Genomic DNA, 26,904 nt, shown 5'->3' with positions numbered 1-26,904 from the left:
ATTTACGGTGTATGAAAAACCTGCATGCAAGTGAGTCTGTATAATAGAGTTCTAGCATAGCTTTTTAAAATGTGATTTTGAATGATGTGACTGGCAATCACTTGGTTTTAAAGAAAGTTGATTGCACGTTATGTAGGAAGTGTGGGTAGGATTATATTTATTTTTAATTCAAGTTCCAAACAAATTCTTAATTTCCTATTAGCCTAACTTGAAAATAATTGGCTAATCTGACTGTCCCTTTTCATGCATAAACTTGAGTGTAAAGTAGAGATATTCAATGTATTGTGTAGGCCTAGACATTGAATTAATGACACGACTTCATAACAGTGTAACCCTATCGGCAGTGATGATGGAGTTTGTATCCCCTCCCCTTGTAATCATGTGTATTGTCCAAAAGTAGCCAATCCCTGTACCCCCCCCCCCCCCCCCCCCCAAAAAAAAAAAAATAATAATAAAAATAACAATTTCGATTCTGGTCCTGGAATGCATTCTGCTTACATAATATATGAGCCATACCCTGTTTTCAGAGTTATCTGTAATGCACTGCCAGCAGGTGAACTGAAACATTTTAAGAAGTGCTTTTCAGATTTTAGGAAAAAAAGCAAAAAAGCTATTTCTCATTGTATTTGAAACATTACATTAAGAAAAATCAATAGCACGTTTTAAAGGGCATTTATTTGTCTGTTATAACATTATAATTATACCCATTATGCAATATTTTTTGTAGTATTTCTTTGGGGTTAAAAAGTCATAACAACAACTTTTTACATATTAATTTGCAAAGAATGTTATTATACAACATTGGATTAATGCATTTGCCACTGAAAAAGCAGGTAATGTGAATATCTATATAAATAATTCATATGAAGCTTTTTTTAAATGTAATCCAATTTAAACTAAATCTGTGCATTGCAAAGTTATGTCTTCCACATGTTTTAACTTACTTTCTGTATTACAAATCCATGTATTTAAATGGTCTAGCATATTTGCAGAATCAGATCCACCATGAATTGAATTGTATTGCTACTATCCCTGTGAGTGTCTGTACTATCTGAGCTGCCCTGTGACGTTTGACCAGTCATACCATCGTCACTGCTGTCAATCACTCGTCTGCTTGCAAGTGACAAAGTAAAAATGTGCCTTTTAAATGTGTCCTGTGTATTCTTAGTGGAGTTTCTACACACACTAATCATGTTATTTATATATGTGCATATCGCACATTTGAAATACTGTTCATGCTGCACATTTCTAATATCGAGACTGAACTTACGATTTAAGATGTTATAAACTGCAAGAGTTACATATCGTTCTGTCTCGTTACTACTTCTGCCAAATGCTTTGATCTCATGCATCGTCCCATTTGTTAATAATGACATGTCTAATTCTGCACAAAAAGGAATGCTGCTTCCCTGTACCACTGTTTGGCGTTTCTAACACTCACAACTGCATTGTCTCAGCTGGAAAGAATTTCGATTAGACGCTTGTAAAAACCTGATGTGTGTCACTTAATCCAACCCATATATCTTATAAAACCACACCTGATAGGATAATAACTCAAAGAGGTATGTCTTCCTGACACATTGCACTAACCAATGCTGTATTTTTTTGGTCGATTTGGTAGGTGGTTACAGCTTTGAAATACTGCCTCAAAATATTTAAATTACATTTATTTAATTTTTTACTTCCCGGAGTTACTGTCAGTCAGGCCTGCAGCCAGCGCATAACGGTATTATGTTGATTTAGAAGCATTTTGTATGTGTAATATGAAGTGGGGCTTGCGGCCAGGTCAAAATAGGGAGACCAAAATTGAAAATGCCAGTAACACAGACATGGCTCAGCGGCTACGTGCCAAAATTGACTAACGCTTGTCTGAAAAACAAACTGTAAAAACACTTTTTTAGCCGTATATAATTTAGGTGAACAGTACAATCAAAAGAACGATATTTTATGAGATTAATATTATATTTTGAGAAATTACTATACCATTAATATAACGAGTTTCGTTGTATTTTACGGTTTGTAGCGACTTTAGACTTTAAACAGAAAACCACACAAACATACTTAAGTATACTAGGACAGACGTGTAGCAGACAAAAAGTTCTATTAATATATGTATGTTTTTCAGTTGATTACTGAGATGATTTCACATTGATTTCAAAACTGCTGCAGCACACACAATCCTTCCCATAGGGGATGAACACGATCATGCTCTGTTCACCCATCCTATTATTATAATCCTCAGATGCGCCATTACAGTTACCCTGAACATCTGTATTTTAAACCGCCTCCATTAAATCTAGTTGGCTATGACATCTCACGAGATTCAATTTACCAGCAAAATCAAAGTGGGACCCCACAAGGCTTGATGGAGGCAGTGTGTTTTTAAAGAGACCGCAATTCTATTTTAGATTGCATGCTGTTACAACAATAGTATTTTTTTCTAATTCAAGCTCCAATATGCATTTGGGTCGCCCCACAAATGGTACTGGCACTTCTGCTTTTATATTGCACTATAAAATGACATTATTGTTTTGTTTTTTCCAGCTTTGTTAGTGTGGTCACTGTTTGTAAGTTAATTCATAAGTACTGGAGGCATTAAAAAATATATACTTGGAAACATTGCTTTTAACTAGAGCTGGCACATGTTATTAAGAACCCCAATGGGACTTTGGAACTTATGGGTTGGCATGAAAACAAGATTTAATATTAGCAGACCCCTCTCTGTCTGAAGTACTGTTCTCATTTGGAAGTCATTATTGAACATTTGGCATCATCAAACTTTTCAAACAGCGTTCGGTCAAGCCAAATATCTTTCACTTCCAGACCTGTCTCCTGAAATTATGTTATATTTGTATACTGTCCACATCTGTCTATTTCAACCCTTTACATTAGACCATTTTTTTTTTTGACAAATGCTCCATGTTGCATAGTTTTTAATTTTTTAGTTTGATTTCACATGTACGACAGGGTTGTATTTTTTTATATATTTAATATCAATTCTGGAGACTACAAGCTTTACCATGCAGTGCCTTTATTGATGAACATTAAATTGCACAGAACAGTGCAACAGCTTCTTATCTAATTGCATGGTGCTGTATTGGAGGCCTGAATAAACAAGTCTGCAGTGCAGTGAACGGAAAGGCTGCCCTAAGAGTGTCGGTGGGAATGAAAGCAGTCTTTCGTTCACAGCTAGCTCAAGGATCTGCCCACCATTCCAGCTGCTCGGAAGAAAAAGAAAAACAACCTTTGGAGATTTGTTTTTATCCGATTTTAAATGAATTGCCTTGAGATTGTATGGCATTTGTTCCATCAGGTTTATGACCTGCGCGTTTATATTTACTTGACATGCTCTCAACTGGGCGACTTCCAGTGTAAATTTGATTTGGAAGAAGGATTTGGAAGAAGGTACGCCACGTTTCAAGCCGTTTTTCTCACGTAATAATAATGTCCTAGAAACCTTGGGTCATTTTAGGTTTGTTCTGCAAAGAATGAACTGAAATCAGATTTCTGAAATTCACAATCCTTTTCAGAAAGGTTATTACGTGTAGCACATACATAACTTTAGAGCTGTGTAACTAAATCGGTTTTATATATATATATATATATACAGTGCCTTGCAAAAGTATTCAGACCCCTGACCAATTCTCTCATATTACTGAATTACAAATGGTACATTGAAATTTCATTCTGTTTGATATTTTATTCTAAAACACTGAAACTCAAAATCAATTATTGTAAGGTGACGTTGGTTTTATGTTGGGAAATATTTTTAAGAAAAAAAAAAAAAAATATATATATATATATATATATATATATATATATATATATATATATATATATATATATATATATATATATTAACAGACATATACAGTGCCTTGCAAAAGTATTCAGACCCCTGAACAATATTTATGCACATTATATATATATATATATATATATATATATATATATATATATATATATATGTATATATATATATATAATGTTACACTCAGAGTCAGGATTCGGTCACCGACAAAAATAACTATTTTGCAATTTCAGCATTTAAAAATGATCAAAGACCGAAATGAAAGGTTATTTTGCTCAAATTGCGAAATGGGAAATACCAAACAAGCAAAGAACAAAACAAAAAAGAACAGACAGCATCTTCGTTCTTGAGTAAAGCAGTATAATCAAATTGTGAAATGTACTTTTGAGCAAATGCACAGTTCCCAAACAGATTTTGAAGATGCAAGGCTTCATTTCGTGCAAGTGCAACATGTTTTGTCAAACAAAGAAGCGCTTCTGTGTGCGTAAGGGTGCTCAGTGCAATTCTAAATGCCACAGCAGCAAGCCTTGCAAAAAAAAAAAAAAAAATACAGTGAGTATGTTTCTAAATCTAAATTGTTATTGTCCTCGGTACACTGAAAAAATCAAATGCTGCCCAAAGAAGCTCATGTGGTACTGAACCGTATGCATTAGCTAAATCCAGGAATGTCACATGGAGCGCCTTCATTTCCTTTTTAGCTGTTTGAATTTGCTCAAAGCATTCTGGGAATCCTGGAATACCATATTTCTGTACTGAAGTGTCAATGAAGCAGTTCTTCAATAGGTAAGCTGACAATCTCTGAGCAACAATGCTGAAGAAAATCTTGCCTTCCATGTTTAACAGGGAAATAGGGCGAAATACTCTTGGTACAACCTGTTTTTCCCATGCCAGTTTCATCAATTTCCACAGGATTCGTAGAACACCATGGGCCCTCTTGTACACTCTGTACGGAACTCCATTAGGCCCAGGAGAAATGACACCTTTGCTTTTTTCACAGCTTGCACTCCAAACCTCTCACATCCATATGCGTAGATGGTATCCCCAAATGTATCCAGCTTCTTTTTGACTGTTCCACCTAACCTTTCCAACTCAAAACGGAGATCAGTGTTTACTGTATCCCACGCTGTTTTCTCAGAAGCGCTTGGCCATTTAACTCCAGGCTTGTGTCCGTTGAGGCTCTTTTTTTCTCTTACGCTGTGTCATCTGACCGGGTTCAAAAGGATCCTTAGCCCAATGGAGCTCTCAATATGGTTTCTTTTGAAACTGTTCATTTACCAAAGTTGTCATCATCTAAAATTAAAACATTTTAGGAGGTTTTCATGTTGTCAAAAAGCAGTCTCCGTCTTTATTGCACAGACGCGGCGCTGGTACTGATCGGGGTCTGCAAAACCTGTTTTCTAAAAAGTGGTAGTTCACCCCTTCATATGATTTTATGAAAGTATTAAATGTTTAATAAGCTTTCTTTCTTTCATTCTTTCTTTCGCTTAAAGTGAATAGACAAACGTGGACTGACATTTGATTTTGCAGTTTAAATACTGTATACAGTAGTCTTATAATATGAATAAAACAATCCATTTTTAATTGGTTTTTTCTCCTCTAAAACTATATTTTCTAAATAACAAGGCAAGAACATTACACACATTATTTCAAACTCGCTTGAAGTTTAATGTCTGAGGTCACTATCCTCCTAAATTGCTTACCACTTCCTGCATAAATAATAAGCACATAAATAACGAGTCAATGACATGTATCTCATGAATATAATTTACTGATTTTATGTTCATTCAATAAAAAAGTTTGTATTTCACTTGATGCCTATTTTTAACACCCCCAATGAATTGCTATTCACAGATTGAGCAGCAACTTCAAAATCTGTTTGGGAACTGTGCATTTGCTCAAAGCACATTTCGCAATTTATTTATTTATTTATTTATTTATTTATTTATTTCTTTCTTTCTTAGCAGACGCCCGTATCCAGGGCGACTTACAATTCTTACAAGATATTACATTATTTTTACATACAATTACCCATTTATACAGTTTGGTTTTTACTGGAGCAATCTAGGTAAAGTACCTTGCTCAAGGGTACAGCAGCAGAGTCCCCCCACCTGGGATTGAACCCACGACCCTCCGGTCAAGTCCAGAGCCCTAACCACTACTCCACAACTAGCCCTAATTTGATTATATCGCTTTACTCAAAGACTTTTTCAAAGATTTTTATCGGTGATTGACCGAATCCTGTCTCAGTGTAACATATATATTCTTTGCATGATAAGTTGTGATTTATTTTCTAGTGATAAACTGTTGCCATTTCCCATTGACAGTGATAAATACATCTTACTGGAACTAGATATTCACAGCAAACCCAGCTTTTAGTGAATTAAATGAGTAGTGCAACCTTGTGGTTAAAGGTGAGCAGATGATCATGTTTGCGTCTGACTTCATTTACTTCATTATTTGTTTAAACTCTAGTTTGTTAGGAAGTACTCAAAGCTATCCATTGTTACACTGGAGTTTGGTGTGGCACAATTGTCTTCCTCAAATATATTTACTACACTAATACTAATCAGGGCTGTGCAATTTTGGAACATAACTTGTTGTCCAAGGGACAAAATGCTAGAAAAATGTACTTGTCCTTTACGACTCAGCTTCACAAAGCTGCATTTATCTAACTTTGACCAAGAGATGGGGGAAGAAAGAAAACATTAGCTTGCAACGTTCTCAAACAAGTTTAAACAGTGCATATTAATATCAGCAATAACCTGATATGACTGCACTGTCCGCTACAAGGTGTTTTACTTTGTTGCATCACAGATACGAAATCATTGCCAACTATTACTGCTGCTTTGTGGAATTCTGATTTTTCTTTACGTTCTTTCAGTTTTGTACTGGCTGAAACCCAGATTTTTAAAGTACTTGTGTATAACCTGTCAAGTTTCTCTGCATTTTGTACTGTTGTTCTAAACACATTGACATGAGATATACAGTCTATTTTATTTTAAAATGATAAAATATTGTACAGATAATCCATATATAAGCATTTCATTTAAGAACATAAGAAAGTTTACAGCCGAGAGGAGGCCATTCGGCGCATCTTGCTCATTTGGTTGTCAGTAGCTTATTGATCCCAGAATCTCATCAAGCAGCTTCTTGAAGGATCCTAGGGTAGAGTACTGCATCAGGTCTGGTACCTGCGGGGCCCGTGGGTGACTTGCAAAAGTGGGTCGGGTTCGAGTCGGACCTACAACCCCTGTGTCAAGAGACTGTTGCATGATCTTGGTTAGCAGCTTGTAATTGATCCGGCCCAGGGGATTTGTTTATTTTAAGAGCTCCTAGTCCCTTTAACACTTCTGCCTCTGTTATGCTAAAGTTATTTAAGACTGGATAGGAACAGGTCGACATGTGGGACATGTTGTCCGTATCCTCCGTTGTAAAAACTTGTGAAAAGTAATCATTTAGTATATTTTTTTCTTTTCGTCTATAATTTTGCCATTTGTATCTCTTAGACATTTAACCTCCTCTTTGAATGTTCTCTTGCTGTTATAATATTGGAAAAGCCTTTTGGAATTGGTTTTAGCACACTTAGCAATGCTCATTTATATCTCTCTCTTGGCCTTTCTAACTTCCTTTTTGACTTGTGTTTGCAGTTCCAAGTACTCTTCCTGTGTACTTTGGTCCCTTTTAAATGCTCTGTAAAGTGCCTTTTTTCTCTGAATATTTTTTTTAATTGATCTATTAAACCATTTTGTTTTAGATTTAGATTTGTCTACTTTTGGGATGTAATTTCTCCCCCTTCCTTTGTAGTTTAAATGCTTCTGAACCTCCTCGAAGATCCTTTCTCTGAGTTGATTGGTGCCCTTTTTATTTAAGTGCATGTTTTTTTTTTTTATGAAAGTTACTGAAATTATGCATTGGTTATTATTAGAAATTCCAAATGACAATACAGTTCAACAACAACACATTCACCCATCAGACATTATTAGCATCTTCAATCTCTGCCTCCTGTTCTGGGAGTATATTTAAAATAATTTCTATTGATTTTCTGTATAATTTTTTCATGTCATGGTTTGTAATTTGTTGCCACTTTTATTGTTAATGCTGTGTCCACTATTACGTTAACTGTACTCTTCTTGTGAAAAACAAAATATTCAAACAAGCTATATCACCAGCTTCTAGTTATTTTTTTGTATAAATTAATAACACATATTTGCTTTCTAATAGTTCTACAACAATTGCATTTTACTGTTGTATCTGTAATTTAACCCCGTAGTTCATAATGATATGTGACAATGTTGTCCCAGATAATTGTTTATTTATTTAAAAGCTATTTAAGCTCCACTTGAAAGAAAATCAGAGACCATACATGTCACATAAAATCTAATAATAATAATAATAATAATAATAATAATAATAATAATAATAATAATAATAATAATTAATAATAAAGATCAATTTAAAAACTGTTTGAGATGGCATATTTCTGAATAAATGCAAAAACATACGATATAATTTTTCTTTGTAACATCAAGTTCCTTTGTAAATAAGTACAGTCCTGTAATGCGCTTGTAATCTGTGCATCCATCTGAATCTAGAACAAATGCATCACCAAAAGAACTGCTGCTGCATGTCATTTAATTTTCAAGCGGGTTTCAATCATTCAAGATTTTCTATGTGCTGATGAGAACTTGGATGCTGCACACATTTCCGAAGCATCTCCTACAGTAATATATTACCTTACATATCTGAAATAAAGTGACAGTGAAGTACATCATCCCCTGTATGTAAAATAGAGTCTTCGCAATCATTCTTGAAAACCTTGGAAGCTGCAGAGCATTGTTCACATTTGTCTTTGGTTAAAACAAAACACAGAAATAGTTTTGTGTTTGCTTTCTTTGTCATTATTAATAAGAGCAGCTTTAATACAATGACAATGCTGTAGTTGCCATTGTGTCCCAAATAGCTTTTATGAAGCTACTGCTTTTTATGACAATTTGTATAAATGTGAAGGAGATAATACAAAGTATGTTTGCTTTTCTTTTGTGATTTCTTTTTTTCTTCTTTGCTTTAGAATCATGAACAGCTTTAAAATGGAGTAACCTACAGAACTGGAATAAGAACATAATTGGTCTGCAAACATTACTACCTGTTCTGATTTTTTTTCTCAGTTAACCTCTGTAGATTGCTCATGTGTTTTGCAACTATATTTGGCCTCTTACAGTAATGTTCTGTAAGCTTTGAAACACCCATAGTGTAGTACCAGTATTAAATGGGCGATTTGATGGACTTGGTTGTGCATCCTCTACTGTTTTGAAATGGCTGTCTTTATGTGACCTTGCAGTGTGAAATGTATTTAAGGTGGCAGTGAATGCATAATCTTTTGACATTTTGTGAAATTCTTTATTCATGCACATGAAGGGTACTTATTTAGATTCATCATCATAATTGTTACGTTGTTATGATCCCTATACTTTGTACCAGAAATATGCAGCTCTAATTTGCTTTACGTCAGGCAGCAGTCGTTTAATTGTAGCATTTGCCTTACGTGTGCTGCATTTACAACTTAGTGATGGGGCCAGTATCAGTGAAGCTATTTTACACATTGTTTTTTGCCACCTGTGGTACTTTGTGACTTAATAGATTTGGTTTGCATACTAATCATAAACAACGCTTCTGCTGGCTTGTGGGAATTGCTGGCCCACAATATTGCTGTAAACTGCAGCAAAATGTACGTGCGGCTCCTATATAACGTGTAAAATTGGTAAAACTGCATGTTAGCAGTAAATGGGGGACTAACAATATCCTAAATAGCGTAGAAATTTACTAAACATGTACAGCCATGGCCAAAAGTTTTGCTTCACCTAGAATTTTAAGATTAAGACATCCTTATATATATATAAAAAAAGAACTATGAACATAATTTAGATCTTTTTATTTAACATCATGTAATCAGAGACTTTAAAATGATATCAAAAAAGTCTACCGGAAGCCATAATAGTACAGTATTTCATGTTAAGTTTTTTAAGTGTATGTAAAAGTACAAAGCGGTATGTAATTCAGTATGTTAACGTAACATTATTTTAACATGTTTCATTCGACTTTATGAAGGAATATTTGTTTATTCTATAGAGTGCATCACCCTCATTTTATGATGATTTGAGCATTGATTAAAAAAAAAAATCTAAACTTTTCATCATTGATAGTTAAGGCATGCAATTGGTTAAATTAAACATATTAAGTGTAGATTTACAGCCTCAATTTTTGGTCAGTAAAAAAACATTTAAAATCAAAATCTTAGTATTGCCATGCCATGAAAAAAACAAACTGCTGTCATAAATATGTACTGTATGAATTTGTTGTACATGGTTAAAAACTGATATTTTAAGAGAGCCTTTTTTGCTGCAGCAGATTTCAGAGGATAACTATTTAATGTTTAAAGAAAGACAAACTACTAATTGGCATGCTTGTTGTTCCTTTTCAGTGGAATGCAATTCTGTCTGCTGTAAAAAGCAAATAAGGAGAAAATAAACCTAACAGCATGACAGCGTGGTTAGTACATTATTATACAATTTTATGGCAGAGCAATGTGACTACTAGCATTGTATTTAATGTGACTTTCATAACAGAATTAATATAACTCATATTTCCGATTTGGCTCTTAAAACAGAGCCCTTTCAATTCGAAGATGACCACCAACAATACTTTTGGCATATGCTTGCCACAGGTCAGGTATTTACTGAGCATTTTATGTGAGAGCTGCCGATAGGCCCCTCCGGGGAGTGACGTCCTCGGTCCTGCCTACCGAGGAAACAAATAATCACTCCACGGAGCTCACTTCCTCTTTTGCATCGAATCCACGAAAGCGACCGATGCGACCTCGCAGGTTGGTGGTCGTCTTCTCTTTCAGGGAACCAAAGTTACATCCTTAACCTAACGTTTTCTGGAGTTCCCCTGGAAAATATATTGCTGGAAGTCGGCTTGCCACTTCCGTGGAATCAAAAACTCAGCTTCTGTGAACTAAACTGAGCTATAAACGCTGTGCAACTGAGCTTCGTTTAATGTTTTTCCTTTCAACAGCCTACATGTGTGATTCCTCCACCGGCTCTGCTGTGCCAAGCTATTGAGTCGACTCAGCCGGATTGTCTCAGCCCAAAATAAATAAATAAATAAATACATAATCTTTTACAGTTCACCTGCCTGACTGTTCCAACCCCACAGCTTGCTGGTGTGTGTGTGTGTGTGTGTGTGTGTGTGTGTTTTTTTTCTTCTACTGCCTTTGCAGTCTAAAATATATAAGTAAAGACTTGTGTGCTTCCTCCACTAGGGCCTGGTTCTACCCTGCCCCACTGATGAGTAGACTCCACGCATACATCAGCCTGCCCACCTCGGTGTGTTTCTTTCTTTCTTTCTTTTTTCTTACTGTCTGTAGCATCAGCAAGCCTACTGCAGCTCTCAAGCCTGTGCTGCACTCCGGTGTACTCTGTCCGCTACCCCAATTGTCTGCCTGCACGAGGTCCAGGCCAGGCTGTCGTCCGCGCTGTACCTCGGTACAGTACCGTGCGCTCCCTATTACTGCTCTCCTATTGCCTGACAGCACCTACCGAGCCTGTGTATCCACCCCAGCGTATGCTACGCGCTACCCTTCGGTGACACCGGAGACAGAAAGCTGGGTTTCTAAACACCCCGTGGGTGCACTATTTATTTCTCGCCACAAGGTGGCACTGAGACACCGTTGCTACCAACGATGGTAAAGGTGTCTCAGTGCTCACCTATAGCGCACACGCCATTGCAATAAATCATATGAAAAACAGAAGGCAAAAAGAAAACAAAAACAAATACCAAAAATCTACAAAATAAAGGTACTGCACTCGGCAGCCAAAACAAACCCCAACCGACCCGGGACTCCGTCCTACACTCACCCTGTTCCCTCACTACCCTATACAATTCTGGGGTCTGCCCATTTATTTTCCCCGTTACACTTATTCTTTCTTTCGGCGTTGTCTTTTCTTTTTTTCAAGTCGCGCGTGGCTCTCTTCCAGCCCCGCTCTGTCCGTCCGTAGGGTCTCTGCTGGCCCATTCTTTAAAATCTGGCAGACCTGAGGAAACAGTAGAGCATTATCTTATAGGGTCAACAATCACCCCAAGATCTGCCTCCCAGCCATTCAGAGAGAGGGAAAGTCCACACACCCCCTCTCCCACCTCCCCGTGTCACGGCCATGACTGACAGGCGGTTGTTGGACGACTGCTGCCCTCTTCCTGCAGCACTGTGAACACGCCAGCAGAGTCAGCACAGATCTCAGCCCTGCTACAGATACACATTGGGCAAAATATTCAGGTGATCTTAACCCTGTCCTGTGCCATTGAGGTACATGTTTTCTGGATAATAATGACCACACACTTTGAGATTTACTGTAGGTACATTGGTTTGCAACATAATTACAGGGACCTCCCTCCTTTTAGGAAATGGTATCAAATAATAATACAAAACGTGAGAAATAATTGAATTCCAATATTGCACCCATCTATGTCTCCATCCTAATTGCTGCTAGTCATACACAGTTTCTTTTAAAACTGTTGCCATTCTTCATTGTAAGTATATCCATTTCTACTACCTGTATACGAGACATTTCTTAACCTACATTTTAACAGTCTGAAAATGTGGCACATTTTTTTTTCTTTCTGGATCTTTGAGATCAGATGTTGTCAGGATGGTACTGTTGTTCATAAATCTTCAAACCTTAGAAATAATGCCTTGCTCAGGTTTTATAGTTGTGCTGGATGAGTTGTTTATGTTCTTAGGTTGATTTCTATTTAGATGAAGCTGTGCATTGCAGTTTCCACACCCCAGTAGGTAAATTCACAAGGAGATCCATTTTAAACCGTTTTTACAAGTCTTCATTAATGCTGATTTATTTATTTATTCATTTATTTGTTTTTATTTGAGGGTAACACTAATTTTATATAAGGATCGAAGATGATTAATCTGCGCGTACTCTGAACTAGAGGCCATTGATTGGGCTTTAATAAATTGAAGTGACTCATTTCATGGGAAAAGTGGACTGAATGCAGCAATTTGCAGACTTGTAAATTTCAAACACAGGAGGCAATAGCCCATTACAGCAATAAAAGTGACGCAATTACCAGAAAATGTGGAATAACTAATAGTGTAGCCTATTTACATGAGATGATCAAATTCTCAACATTATCCAGCCAACAAAACTGTGTTGACTAATAAAGTCCTCTTGGATTCAGAGCAGCACATCACAGCATGAGTTGAACCAATATGTGCTGTACCTGATGTAATGTTCTGCAACAGATGTTTATGTACCTCTCTGTTGGTACTTGGGGCATGACCTCCAGGCTGTTGAAGATCTATATTGCATTATTCCATTAATCATCGGTACAAGAGGAACGATTTCAGCTTGATCTTTTTGAACTAATAAAAACCTGATGTGTGAATTTGTTTCAAGCTGCAGCTAGGGGTATAATAGCATACAGATTTCACCTACAGTAGGTCGTTGTGGCAAATAGATGCTACAAATAGTATTCATATTGTTTTTAGGAGTGCTGTCTTGTGTGTTCTTTGTGCTCTATATAAGGCCCGCAATGCCTAAGGTTGCCCTGTGACACATAATACAGATATTACAAGTTACTGTATGTTGCTACAAAAGAAAGCTGAATTATGGTTTCATTCATATCAGATAGGCTAGCTATTTTTGATTGAAGTCGCTATCAAGATAATTAACTCAATTTTTTAAGCCAAAATGAGCTCTTTCCATTTTTCAGTTGGAATTGCTGTTACAAGTGAGGTAAGGAATTGTATATTTAGAATTCTATTTACATCTTTGTGCACAAGTTGACATAAGAGATTTATCATAATGTTATTGATCAGGTCCACTAAAGACAAGTCTGTAGAGTTTCAGCATCCCTGCCCCCCCTCCCCCCAGCTATGAATGCTTAACATTAACCTATTAATTTCACAGCAATTTCAAACAATAATGGTACACCATAAATCTTTCAGCATTAAGTAAAGTAACTTAATTACAGGGCTACCCTAGGATAACTAATTCGTATTGTACTGAGAAATAGAAAAACGGACAAAGATATACATGTTTGTGTATTAGACTTTGATTGAGTTACCTTTCCTAGGCCTGTATGCAATTGAGCCGTGTTCAACAGTTACACAGTACATGATTGGTACAGTAAACTGTTTATTCAAATAACTTAATACTGAAAAAAGTTTTGTGTTGTTCTTTTGTTTAATTTCCCCACGAACCAGTAGCATGAAATATATTTCATAGTCTTTGGATTACTGAACATTAATAAGTAGAAACTATGTTGGAAATACCTGATCTAAATAACCCATATATTTTTTACTACTGGTGGATTTTTCATCGGCACTTCCGGCAAAGGTCTATAACAGCTTAATGGTAAAGTTCCCACTAAATGTCACAGTTTTTATTTATTCTCTTTTTCTTTTATCTTTTCCTCAGCTCAAGAACCTGAGCAGCCTGGACTTGCGTCACATCTCTGAGCTGAATAACGAAACAGTGATGGAAGTGGTGAGGAAATGCCGTAACCTGAGCTCACTTAACTTGTGCTTGAACTGGAGCATCAATGACAGGTACATTTTTAAAAATGAGTGGCATGTAACAACATAGGAGTGAAAAACTAAAGGATTAAATAACGGATGAATAAAGAAAAACAAATAATTAAGGACTACTGTAGCTCTTAAACATCTCATTACAAAAATGCAAAAAACTACGTTTTGAAAGCTTTGAGCCATGCTTAAGATACAGTATTTGAAAGTATATATTAATGCTATTGCAATCAGTATTGTTTATAGTGATGTATAAAATAAATGTGGCATTCAACCTTTTTAAAGTGAGTGAAATTTCATGGAATTAAATTCTATTTCCTTTCATTCCAATTCAAATTCCAATTCCTTATCCTGAAGATTTTTTCAATTCAAATTCAAATTCCAATTCTTGAATTGAATTGGAGTTTCCCAACACATTCGGAATTGACCCCAACCCTGTTAAGAACTGCTAAGACCTAGCGCAACACCAGGATCTTCCCATGTTGCGTCCTCTGTAAGGTGATCTATATTTAATTATCAGGGAGTTGCTAAACAAAAATGCTAATTAGAAGAAAAAATATATATTTCTGATATAGGGTTCGAAAGCATGATAGATTTCAAGCTGTGGTTGTTCTAACATGGAACACCTGTTTACTGTGTTGTTTAACACTTTGTGAAAGCCATCATAATTAGCAAAACAAACCAAAAAATACATTTGCCAAAATCATCCCAAATATTTGGCTCTGTGCAATTCTTGACTGTTCGTTGTATTCACTCTATACAATTGCCTTTTATTGTTTTGTAAGAAGTTTCAAAGTTGGGTTAATTCTAGCGGGTTGTATAGTGTCCATCATATGAGCATTGTCCTGTAGCCAAGCAGTAAATAGCCTGACTATTTTAACTTATTTGGTTTCTGTTAGATTATATGCTCCTTGAAATGTTGGGTTGCAAACTGTACATCTCGGTTGGTGGTGATGACATGATGTGCAAGAAAAATGGCTTTCATTTCAAATCGAAATCCTGGTTTATTGTGGCTGGGGGAAGGGGGCTAATTTCACTGGCGGACAATCTCTTTGTTTTTTTTTTGTTTTTGTTTTTGTTTTGTGTTTTTTTTGTTGTTTTTTTTTAGCACATTTTGTCTTGTTTTCTAACTCATTGATTTGTTTGTTTTAGTGTGGGTGTCATACCAGTGCTCAAATTGGTACTGCTTTAATTGGATTAGATGACGAGAGGAGTAAACTTTATAATCTATATGACAAAATACAGTATTTACTTGATTGCTGAACTAACTGTGGTTGCAGTCAATGATTCATCGGTACTTACAGACTGTTGCAGCAGTTCCTGTTGTTTTTCCTTTAGACTCGTGTAGGAGTCTTTCTAAATGAAACTGGACACATCTCATCTGGTGCAAAATAGCCCTTTGATCCTCTGTGTTTAGTTTTCAGCAGTAATTCAAATATGGGCCAACAGCAGTTAACAAACTCCAAAAGAAAAAAAGACAGTATTCAGCTACAGAAGTGTATATGTTGCTTCAACCTGGCCAGCACAAACTGTTTCTCATTTATGCCATATACAGGTGATTACAAGTGAAGTTATTATTTACAGTACACATCCTTCACAGATTACTGAATATTTACACATTGTAAACTGCATTACAGTACCAGTCGGATTGCACTGTTGCATCTGCGACCCCACTGTAGCTGTAATCCATAGACTTCTATATTTAGAACATAATCTAATTGTCACGAGTCAGATACTGTAATTATCTCTCACCGGTGGGATAGTATAATTAACTCCTCTCCTGTGGAAGACCTATAATCCACTAGGCTCCCCAACCACTTGAAAAAAATTATAGTGCAGGAAATGCATTCAATTAATGAACATAGTTTTTATATCCATGTTTGATTAAAAATAAACAAAATCAGTTATAGTAAATTTAACAAATCTGATAATCGTTCATGCAGCACATACACACATGCATTGTATTGTATTGTAGTGTATTATTTTTACTCTTGCAGCCCAGTGTTTGCAGTGCCATGACTGCCAAAGATTGAATGATAATAAATAATGCTTGGATAATTTTAAAATAGGAGTAACCAGTGCCTGGTGTGTAGTTTTTGACACTTTGATGCAATGAAGTTGTATGTTTGCACCACAGCATGACTATTGGCTGAAACTCACCCAAGCGATACTGCAAGTTTTGACATCATCATACAAAGAGGACGGTTTGGTCTCCTTGTGGGGTTGTGGTAATACGTTTTCTGGATAGGAGGGTTGGAACTAGCCACCAGTAAACCATTGAGCAGAGACCAAGCAATGATGAGCAGTGCCTGCCTGGAACTTGAAATTACTTCAGCTAGAGTGGGCACCAGTGTGAATTTCCTTTGTGTGGTTTGAGTAACTTACTCAGAGAAGGGATCATATTTTAAAATGAAGAGTGTAATGTGATATGTATAGAATAGGGCAGCAGTGTGGAGTAGTGGTTAGGGCTCTGGACTCTTGACCGGAGGGTTGTGGGTTCAATCCCCAGTGGGGGACACTGCTGTTGTACCCTTGAGCAAGGTACTTTACCTAGATTGCTCCAGTAAAAACCCAACTGTATAAATGGGTAATTGTATGTAAAATAATGTAATATCTTGTAATAATTGTAAGTCGCCCTGGATAAGGGCGTCTGCTAAGAAATAAATAATAATAATAATAATAATATGACAGGTGCATCCTTCGTTATTTTGCTGTCTTAGGTTTGAAGGCAGAATGAATAATGTACTGTGGTTAAAATGTTTACAGCACTGTTGTATTTCCCCTTTGTACTTTTTTACAGGGCACACGTGATCAATTGATATTCCAGCATGACACTGCATCATAAACAGATTGTGCTCTTAAGTTTCCCCCCAGAAATATGTGAAACCTTGCACAGCACTATCACAAACGTGAATGCCTTCATCACTTTCCAGCTGATTCGATAACATATTATGGCATTTATTGCTTAAGTTCAGTGAGTATCTGTGCAGTGGTTCATGCATGAGGCATTTCCAAGCCACCTGGTGTGTCATAATTTTCCGGGAACGGTTTTCATAAACTGGCACTATATATTGTATCTGTGAAAGATCAAGGACCTGGGAGCCAATTTACCAACAGATGATCTGCTTTTCTTTTATGAATGTCACATCATGGAGGACTTTGGGAGAGGTAGCCTAGCATGTTCAAATGATTTAATACACTTGAGAATTAAATAGGAAGATCATGTTTATCAAAAAAAAAAAAGATATAGGAAGACTTTTCAACATCTTTAGTATGCATAGCTACGAAGTTAAGTAAACCCTGAGGACAAAATTTAACATCACCTTTCACTTTCACATAATATGGCAGCCATATTGGGATCATGTGACTTTTTGTTTAAAGACCTAATGCTACAAGATATTGGCTTTATACTCTGTACACAAGTATTCCGATTCCCTAGGTAAAGGTGTGTTGCACAAAAAAAAAAAAAAATCAATTTTTTTTATGGGAAATACAGTGTGTGTTTTGTACGTTAGTTGTTTTGCAGATTCAAAGATCGGTAGTCGCTGACAGTTTTCATTTTAAAAAGCATGTAAACCAACAAACTTTGTGATGACAGACTGTTTGTGTTTTCAGCTGGCAGCAGAAGTGCACTGATTTGAGGAATATCATAAATTGACTAAACAGCACCTTCTTGCATAATGCATATTCTTAGGGGAATGCAGCTTGCAGTGGTACATCATTGTAAAGTATGTGATTTGCTTGTACTGGTATCTTATCAAAGAGTGACCACATTAACCACAGTCATTGGCTGTGTATGGGTGTACATTACATGCGATTTGAAGTTTGCGAAGAGGTTTGTGGGACAAGACCGCAAGACCCACTCAGCAATCTAAGTTCAGGATTTCTCCCCATTGTGATTGAATTAAGGGTAAACCACCTGGCATTTCACATTAGAATGTTAAAAGACTGAATTGTAAAATCTTCTTTATGAATACAGTAATTTAATTAAACTACAACCACTCGTCATATAGGGTGCCATAGCCCAGTGTTTACTCATTAGCACCCTTGCCAAGCGTATAAGGTTTTTGTATTAACATATGTTTTGCTATTAAATTTTTAGTAGCACTTACCAGTACACAGTGAGACATATGGCTAACTATTCAAGTGTCCATCGAATCAACATTTTACAGGTTGTTAAAATATTGCTACTTTGCATTCCACAACAACATTCTCTCTCTCTCTCTCTCTCTCTCTCTCTCTCTCTCTCTGTCAAGCTAATAAGCATGTTTTATTAGAAGGAAATATAGTCTAGTCTTGGGGCCCATCCCACCGGTTGTGAAACACTGCTGTCGCCAGTGCCGGCTAGAACTGCGCTAGAGGTGCTCCTTTGTTGAGATACCATTACAAACTACAGCAGACAGCATTTTCACATCTCACTTCAATGCTTCACATATGGCATCCTTTACTTTGGTTATTTATTATTTTTTTTTTAAATATGGAATCGCCAATTATATTTTACCCCATTTTCTCTCCAATTTGAAATGCCCAATTTGTAAGCCTGGCTCACCACTGCATGAACACATGCGTCCTCCGAAACGTGTACCGTCACCCGTCTGGTTCTTTTCACTCTACAGCCCCGCCATGCAGCTACTTCAGAGCTACAGCGTCGGAGGACCACACAGCTCTGGGCCTCTTGCAGACAGGCCTGCAGGCGCCCGGCCAGTCTACAGGGGCCGCTGATACACAGTGAGCTGAGGACACTCTGGCCGACCTAAGCCCTCCCCACTTCGGGCGGCACTCAGCCAGTTGTGCGCTGCCACTTGGGAACGCCCATCCACGGCTGGCAGTGGAATAGCCTGGACTCAAAACGGCGACCTCCAGGCTATAGGGCGCATCCTACACTCCACGCAGAGTGCCTTTACTGGATGCACCACTCGGAACACCCCTAGTTTTTTTTTTCTTCTCCGAAGTGGCAGTGCAAGTTAGTCAACTGACTAATATTGACTATATATTTCTCAAATTTGCACCTTATTATCTTTTTACAGGGTATGTTTTACTGACAATGGCCATTGGTTGTTTCTTTTTCTGGCAACATTCATTTCTCAAAAGTGGTCTCTCATGAAAAAAAAAAAATTGAATTTAGACACACTTTTTAAACCAATTTTTTCTTCTCAAATATGGCCTGCGTCTTAAATTGGCACTTGGGCTGCTCTTAAATTCAAAGGAATACGGTAATAATAATCAAGACTGAAGAAGTTCATTATATTTTTTCTTCCAGTGTGGTGCTTTTTGGCAAAATTGTCTGTCATATGTTTGGATTAATATGCATCAAGGGCATTGATAAATAACTTACTTCCATTTTAGAATCAATTAAAATGTGCAGCTGTTGTATTCTACTCACAGTACATTTTTAACTGATATTTAACAGTATTTCATCATGACAGTAATGTAACATTTATTGAGAGTGCGTCTCTTGGCAGATTTAGGAGTTGACAAATGATTGTTTGTTCAGTAAAATAATTTCTTGCATGATTTGGTTTATGTTTAATTGTAATTTTAATTGTAAATTTAAATTCTGGGGTATTACTTTTTCTCACCTTTTTTAGAACTCAAATGTTTCTTAACTAGTTCCCCACAAAGTTTGGAGAAATATTACAGATTGGCAAACTATATACAGGAGGCTTTCATTGATATTACTAACTTTTTGACAAGTATAATTGAAAACATGCAAAGAAATATGCATTTACTGTGGCTGCCAGAATCCCCACTATGTCTGTCTTTTTTTAAAACTGTAAATTAGTGGTTTAATCCTATTTAATCATATATGCCAAAGTATAAATCAGTTAAGATGGAAAATTACATCATAAGCCTATTGGTTTTCTTTCTTGCTCGCAATTCTTTACATTTTTGCTGAGGACATCTGTTACTGATCTTCTAAGTGATGGCAAAAGTCAAAACTTTTGTGTATCAGCATGCTTCTTGTGTCAGTCATTATTGCCACCAAAATCCTTGCGGTTTACTAAAGGTGGGTAAACAAAAAACAAGATCACCCAGTCGGATAATCAACAGTGACTGATAATGACTTGGGAGAAAGTAAAGTGAACACTTTAGCAGTAAATCAATGCTAGTCCAGACTCTGTAAATCCACTATGGGGACCAAGGTTCAGCTGCAAGTACTGTATGGCTAAAACATAACAATTTAGCTCTTATTTTTGAAAAAAATCTAAAAAAAAATAATAAACTAGAGAACATGTCCCAAGGCTCTGCTGCCTAACTTTTCAATGCTTTCATTCTTTGACTTTCCATTGTTGGTTTAAACCCCAGAAAAATAATTATTACAAATCTGACAGTACAGTCGTGGTATAACGAGACTCTCAGTGAGTGGTGCCTCATTTGTGCTTGAAGCATGTTTTATAGGTGACTTTCTAGATAGGAAATAACATGCAATGAACTCATCTGTCAGTTTACAGCTATATTAAATATAAATGTGTAATACAGTGGAGTCTAATTTTACAGCCCTTACATCACAAACACATCATTTAACGAAAATGACATTGCTCCAAATTGATGAATTATTACATGAAATAATGTTTTTCCAAAATGCTATTCCTTTATAAAGTTGCGAATTGGGTTCTGTTATACAAAATACGTAATTCCAAGTTTTGTGGTATCACCCACTGCAACCTAATATCCATAAACTAAAGCCAAGAAAGTTGCGTGATTTAAAAAAAAAAAATAAACAAAAAAAAGATTTCTGTTGTCAGATAGTCCAACAACATGAAAAATGAGCGTATAAACCAGTAAAAAAAAAAAATATATGAAGAAGGTGATTAGTTCTGACAGAACTCATGTAAAAAACATGAGATAAACATCCTCTGTGGTTATTAATTTTGAGTAATGGCTGCACCGTCACCCTAAACTGTTTAATAAATTGTGACGTTGAAAACATTTAGTGGTTAGGAATTTGAGACCACAGGTGTAAAGGTTAAGTTAGATTTAAAATGTAAACTGGTAGAAATTAAGTAAAATATATTCTGTCAGTTTCACCTAACGTCTTAATTTCTTCAAGGTTTCACTTTGTGTGAATGGATAGTTTCTGGTCTGTGGTCAGCTGTATACAGTGTATCTGCAAATTACTGGACCCATCCAATAAACCCAAAATACAGTTAACTTTTGACTGAAAACAATTACTGATCCTATACTATTTGGGGGGGTATTTTACATTTTGGTTTATAATGGCTGTAAATAAAATATTTTGCAAAGAACAGGGATGTAGGATTCGTTTTCAATGAGGTCTTACAGTGCAATTACAGAAATGCAAACAATTTGGTAAAGTAGGCTAAGTATAAATACTAACACTAAGCTACTCTTTATTTAGAATGATTTTTGTTTTAAAAGTTGCAGTGAGATTTCTAAGATTTTCTCCAACACTAAACTGTGAGAGAATTCAGTACCTGGTCTTATTCAAGCCAGTCTTCTAAGCAAAAAAACAAAAAAATGCAATTTATATGAGATTGCTTGGTAAACCACCAGATTTTGCTGCTGTTATCGAGAAATTTCAGAAGAAAAGTGATCTTCATGTGAAAAATGTGTCCATTAGTCTGAAGAAAAGCAAAGATCTGTTTAAAAATTGTACTTGCAGTACTAGGATTATATATAAAAGACACTTATATCTTTCTTTCCTACTGAGGAGCAATTGTTCTCTCCAGGTAGGACACTTTCTTCCAGTCATCACTCTGCCAGGGGCTGCCTGTTAGGATTTTTCATGGCAGACGTCCATCAGTGGAACCTGGTGTGACTGTCAGAGTGAAGTGAAGGCTTCGGAGCGTGGCCCTGTCAGTCAGAACACCGATGGGCACACAGGCAGAACAGCATATCGGTGGCTGTCTCCCTCCACAAAAAAGAAATGGAGCAACACAAATGAGAAAGACAAGGTCACTGAAACTTTACACAGCACAAAAAAGTTAGATTTGTCTGGGTGGGGGTGGGGGGGTGGGGGGGTGGGACGGGGACACAGACAAAAACCTTATTTTAATGAATTTGTGCCTTCTATTGAGTCTTATTTCCCTTGGTTTATTGTAACGCCTTACCCATTGTGTTGATAGTTCGTCTATATTCATAACTGTTTGTTTAACGGTGCATTCATTAGAGGTTGCTATTGAAGAATTTAATTGCGTATTGAAGCCCTTTTCTATTAGACATGCATAAAAGAGAGAATTTGAATGCAAAGATGTGGAATATTGCAGATTTATGAAATGTATTCGCTTCTCATTTGCATCAAGGGAGGTTAAGCAAATTTCTGCAAACAAAAAAAAAAGAATGAAAAGGATTTTTTGCAAGATATGGAAGAACTAAGGACTAATCTCTTGGGCCAAGGGAAGAAACATATAAAAAATGCAGGATAGTCAACGGGCCGCACAGACATGATGTTTGTAAGATCTAGTTCAAAAGTCTAGTCTCTTGAGTACTGCTCTCAAATCCAGTATTTTTGCAGCCTATGTGCTTTGCAGTAAATATTGATAAATGGCTTCAGGGAAACAGTTTTTTGCTATTTTACAGTAAGCACCTCATCAGCCGTTTCACAGCAGTGTGTGCAGCAGTTTTTTAACAATGATGACAAATGAATCAAACTATAAACCTGCCATATTATTTACAAAAAAATATACATGTAGGTATTTAGATGGCACATGAAAGCGTATAGTGTTCCTAAATGCATCAGAAATTGCATCAAAGCATTCACATTTTACAAATATGGCTGTCGCAATGTAAATACTTCCAGAAAATCAGTGTTCAAACCCTGTTAACACTACGATGGAGCACAGTCAATTGAATTGTAATTTAAATTAGTTAATAAGGTTTTGGTTGCAAAAATGTTACTTACCAGTATATAATGAATGGGTTTGTAACTTAGTAGTAAAGTGTTATTCACTTGGCGGTCCGCGGGCCCAATCCGGCTTGCGAGAGCCTTCCGTTTGGCACATCAAGCGTCAGCTGTCCTTCATTACAAAAGCAGAATTCACTCTCTCTGCACATTCATTCCTATTTGTATCAGTACATTCCATAACCCAACGGTGAATACTATTTTACAGTTTACTATTCTTGAACTATAAAAAATGACTCCTCTCCCGTAACTTGTACTCTGCCTCTGCTGACTTACTGGACTAAGTTAGTTTGGTTACCTAGGGAACCACGATTATGCTTTTTCTTTTAAACGTGCACATTTGTGAGGTAAAGAGTGATTCAGCGTCAATAGGCCCAGAAGGCGAGAGACATACAGACAAAACAACAAACAGCCAGAGAAAATAAGACAAAAAAAAAAAACCAGTGGCGACTTGTGACTTTTTTGACAGGTGAGGTACAAATCACTAAATAGTTATTACTCATGCATTTAACTTATAATTTTTATTTAAATAAAATTAAGATTAATAGCATGCTGTTTTAATAGTATTAGTGGGCTTTGTATAATTATTTGTTTGCAAGGTGTGAATATTTTCAGGAAAAATACATCTGCTTTCTATTTATTATTAAATGGCGACCAGACATTGTATCATTTTAAGTGGTTTATTTGTATTAGTTGATTGGTGCAAGTGTAGTGTTGCAACGTTCTGTTATGTAAAGTGTGATTGGATAGTCAGATTTTCATAAGTGTTTAAACCACCACCCCCCACCCCCCACCACCACCGGTACACACATCATGAGCACCCTGTGTCTCTAAGGTTTGGACATTGCCTTATCTGGCCCAAAAGAGAATGTAATTGAATACCACTGGTGTAGTGGAACCTACTGTAATGTTACTGTTCAAGTAAAGTGCAGGCTTTGGGTCATGGGACAGATTTTAGGTTTGTGGTAAAGCGGTCCCAAGGTCTAGGCTGGTCTGCACCCTTGAATTTGTAGACCCAGACACAGAAACTGTAGTTCAGTGCTTCTTTGCACACTTTTATTAATTAACAAATAAACAAAACACAGGAACAGAACAAAACCGTGTTTTTTTTTTGTTTTTTTTAAATACATTTGTTAGGTCTGGAGTCTTTCAACCCTAAGTGGTTTACTTCCATTTTCTTTCAGCTGAGTGCTTAAGAACATTTACAGTGAAATATATGACTTTAAGTGGTGTCTGCTCCTGTGGTGTGTCAGACAGGGAGGTTGTTATTTATTTATTTATTTACTTAGTTTAATTAAACATTGACCTGTAGGTCGTTATTTGAAAACTATGTGATGGTAGTTTATATAAATTGGCATCACAATTGGTACACTTTTTTTTTTTTTTTTTCCAGCGGTCTCAAGCAGGTGTCAAAGGGTGAGTAGACATGATGGTTGATGTACGATTTTACTCACTCAGTGGGTGATGTCTACAGGTTGCAGCTGGAGCACATTTTGGAGAGCTCACAACGTAATTGCGGTTGTAATTTCAGCTCTGTAGAAAAAGAACCGCAGTTAATCTGTACCGTTCAAGACAATCACAAATGAAAATTGTTTCAGTGCAGGTGGAAGTTTATTCCAAACATGATTCCTTTGGCTTCTAAATTCTTATTTCCACTTGTTCAGTGATTACTGGTTTAAACTCCCTTTTGCTTCTATTGCTTATCTGATCCTTCAAATGTGAAATAGTCTTTAAGTCAAGTCCCAGTTGCTAGTGTTTATCTTTTGTTTTGTATCTACCATTTTCAAACATAATACATGGATAATTGAGGTGAAGCCCAAGTGGAGATTGAGCAGAAAAAAGATTGTTTTGATTATCTCTTAAAAATGCAATTATTATGTGTTTTTTTTTTTTTTTATGTAAAGTACCGTTATATTGTGAAAAGAGGAAATTGTGCTCCCAGAATGCCAGATATTTGTAACTTAACACTTAAACTTAATTTAATTCTGGGCTGTATTTAATGGAATATATATAACCAACTCTTCTATTTCAATTTGTTTAACTTTGAATTTCATTTATAATCATTACGAAAGATTCAAATCAGATATTTCGTTGGCACATTGCTGTTGGGGAAAGATGTCATCAGTGCTTTTGTATTGGCTCTAAAGGATTCTCCTGTAAGATATTAGCAGTATAATAATAATAATAATAATGTTTTCTTAGTTAGAATGATTTTGGTTTATATGCACGAGGCTGCAACAGCATCTCCCTGTCCGTATCCTTTGCTTTTTTGTATGCCCCGCTAATCCAATGGGGTTTATAACCTTTCGCTTTAAGTCTTTCACCAACAATTTCTGCATGTTTATCAAAGTCCTGCTCAGTATTACAAATACGTCTCACTCTCAGTAACTGACTATAAGGTAAACTCAGTTTCAGAGACACCGTATGAAAACTGGTAGCATTGAGAAAATGATTCCTGTCTACTTTTCCTATAAACTGAAGTCATTAATATAACTTCCTCTGTGTGAGCAGAAAACTCAACTGGACCTAATATGGTCAGGACACTACCTGGCTGATATATACAGTACATGAAGCAGGCAATACAGTAATTGGGAAGCATATGCTACATAGTTCATAAATGCCCCAAAATCCACTTGATTTCACCAATACATATTCTTTGCATATTGTTGTTGTTTACATGGTTGGACAAAATTTTTTTTTTTTTTTTTTTTATTTTTGTCTTGCGGCAAAATGCAGGCCTTTGCTTCTCCTTTTTAGCAACATCTGCCAACTCCTCATTACTTTTCTTTAGGCAATCAGTGAAACTAATTGATACAGGCAAATAGATACAGAATATTTTCTTAATGTAAACTGTCAAATGTTTTAGCTGCACAACTGGACTTCAGAAGGTCAGATTGATCTTTTTGCTCAAAGCAGATTTTATTTTGACAGTTCATTACATTTGAGTGTTGGTGCATTATACCGAGACTGTAAGCAAATAAGACTTGATTGAACTGGTGGGGAAAAAAACAAAAACAAACACAACAACAAAATATCAGCAGCAATTGCCACTTGTGGGCTTTCTGCCTGCTCTGACCTTGAGTGGGTTGAAAATCAGTTTGTAAAGCACCCTTTACTATGTTAAGAATAATTAAACAGTATACAGTAACTAATCTTATTGTGATAACATTTCCATCTGATACAAACTGTTTGATACAAATACATTTCAGATAGCGGTTCACTAAATACTGTATGTTTTCAAATATATGTATTTTTCAATTGCAGTATTATTGTTGTACAGTAGTATGCAATAGCTTTTTTCCATGTTAATTTAAAATAGGATTTCTAGACCTCAGTGTTAAATATGTTTTGTCTAAAAACAGCTTACTAAATGTTTTGGTAAAATGTAATTGCAAATGGAGGGCACTTTTTCTGGGTCAAATAAACACAATTTAATGTGATTATCAAAATGAATATTGCTCTATACTGTCTCTGTTTATTAATAAATGAAATGGTAGCTGTATCAGTCCAGGTATGATAGACAAAGAGGAGAGGTGATTCATTTTTATTGGACTAACTAAACAATAATTAATCACAAGGTTTCAAGACCTCAGAGATCTCTTCATTGGGTGAATGTAGAAAAGAGAGGTTTAG

At 36.2% G+C, this 26,904-nt stretch overlaps 1 protein-coding gene across 1 annotated transcript in view; it reads left to right on the top strand.

Moving 5' to 3' along the window:
- LOC117409315 (F-box/LRR-repeat protein 17-like) overlaps positions 1-26,904 on the top strand; it is a 263,989-nt gene that overhangs the window by 83,213 nt on the left and 153,872 nt on the right. Inside the window, exon 7 of the mRNA XM_034015154.3 lies at positions 14,302-14,432. Within this exon, the coding sequence (XP_033871045.3) occupies positions 14,302-14,432 (131 nt within the window). The remainder of the gene's footprint in view (positions 1-14,301; positions 14,433-26,904) is intronic.

The sequence above is a fragment of the Acipenser ruthenus genome, chromosome 1 (assembly GCF_902713425.1).
Source record: "Acipenser ruthenus chromosome 1, fAciRut3.2 maternal haplotype, whole genome shotgun sequence".
In the NCBI taxonomy this organism is placed as follows: Eukaryota; Metazoa; Chordata; class Actinopteri; order Acipenseriformes; family Acipenseridae; genus Acipenser; species Acipenser ruthenus.
Note: the sequence above shows the minus strand (reverse complement) of the source record. Positions and strands in the feature narration are given on the sequence as shown.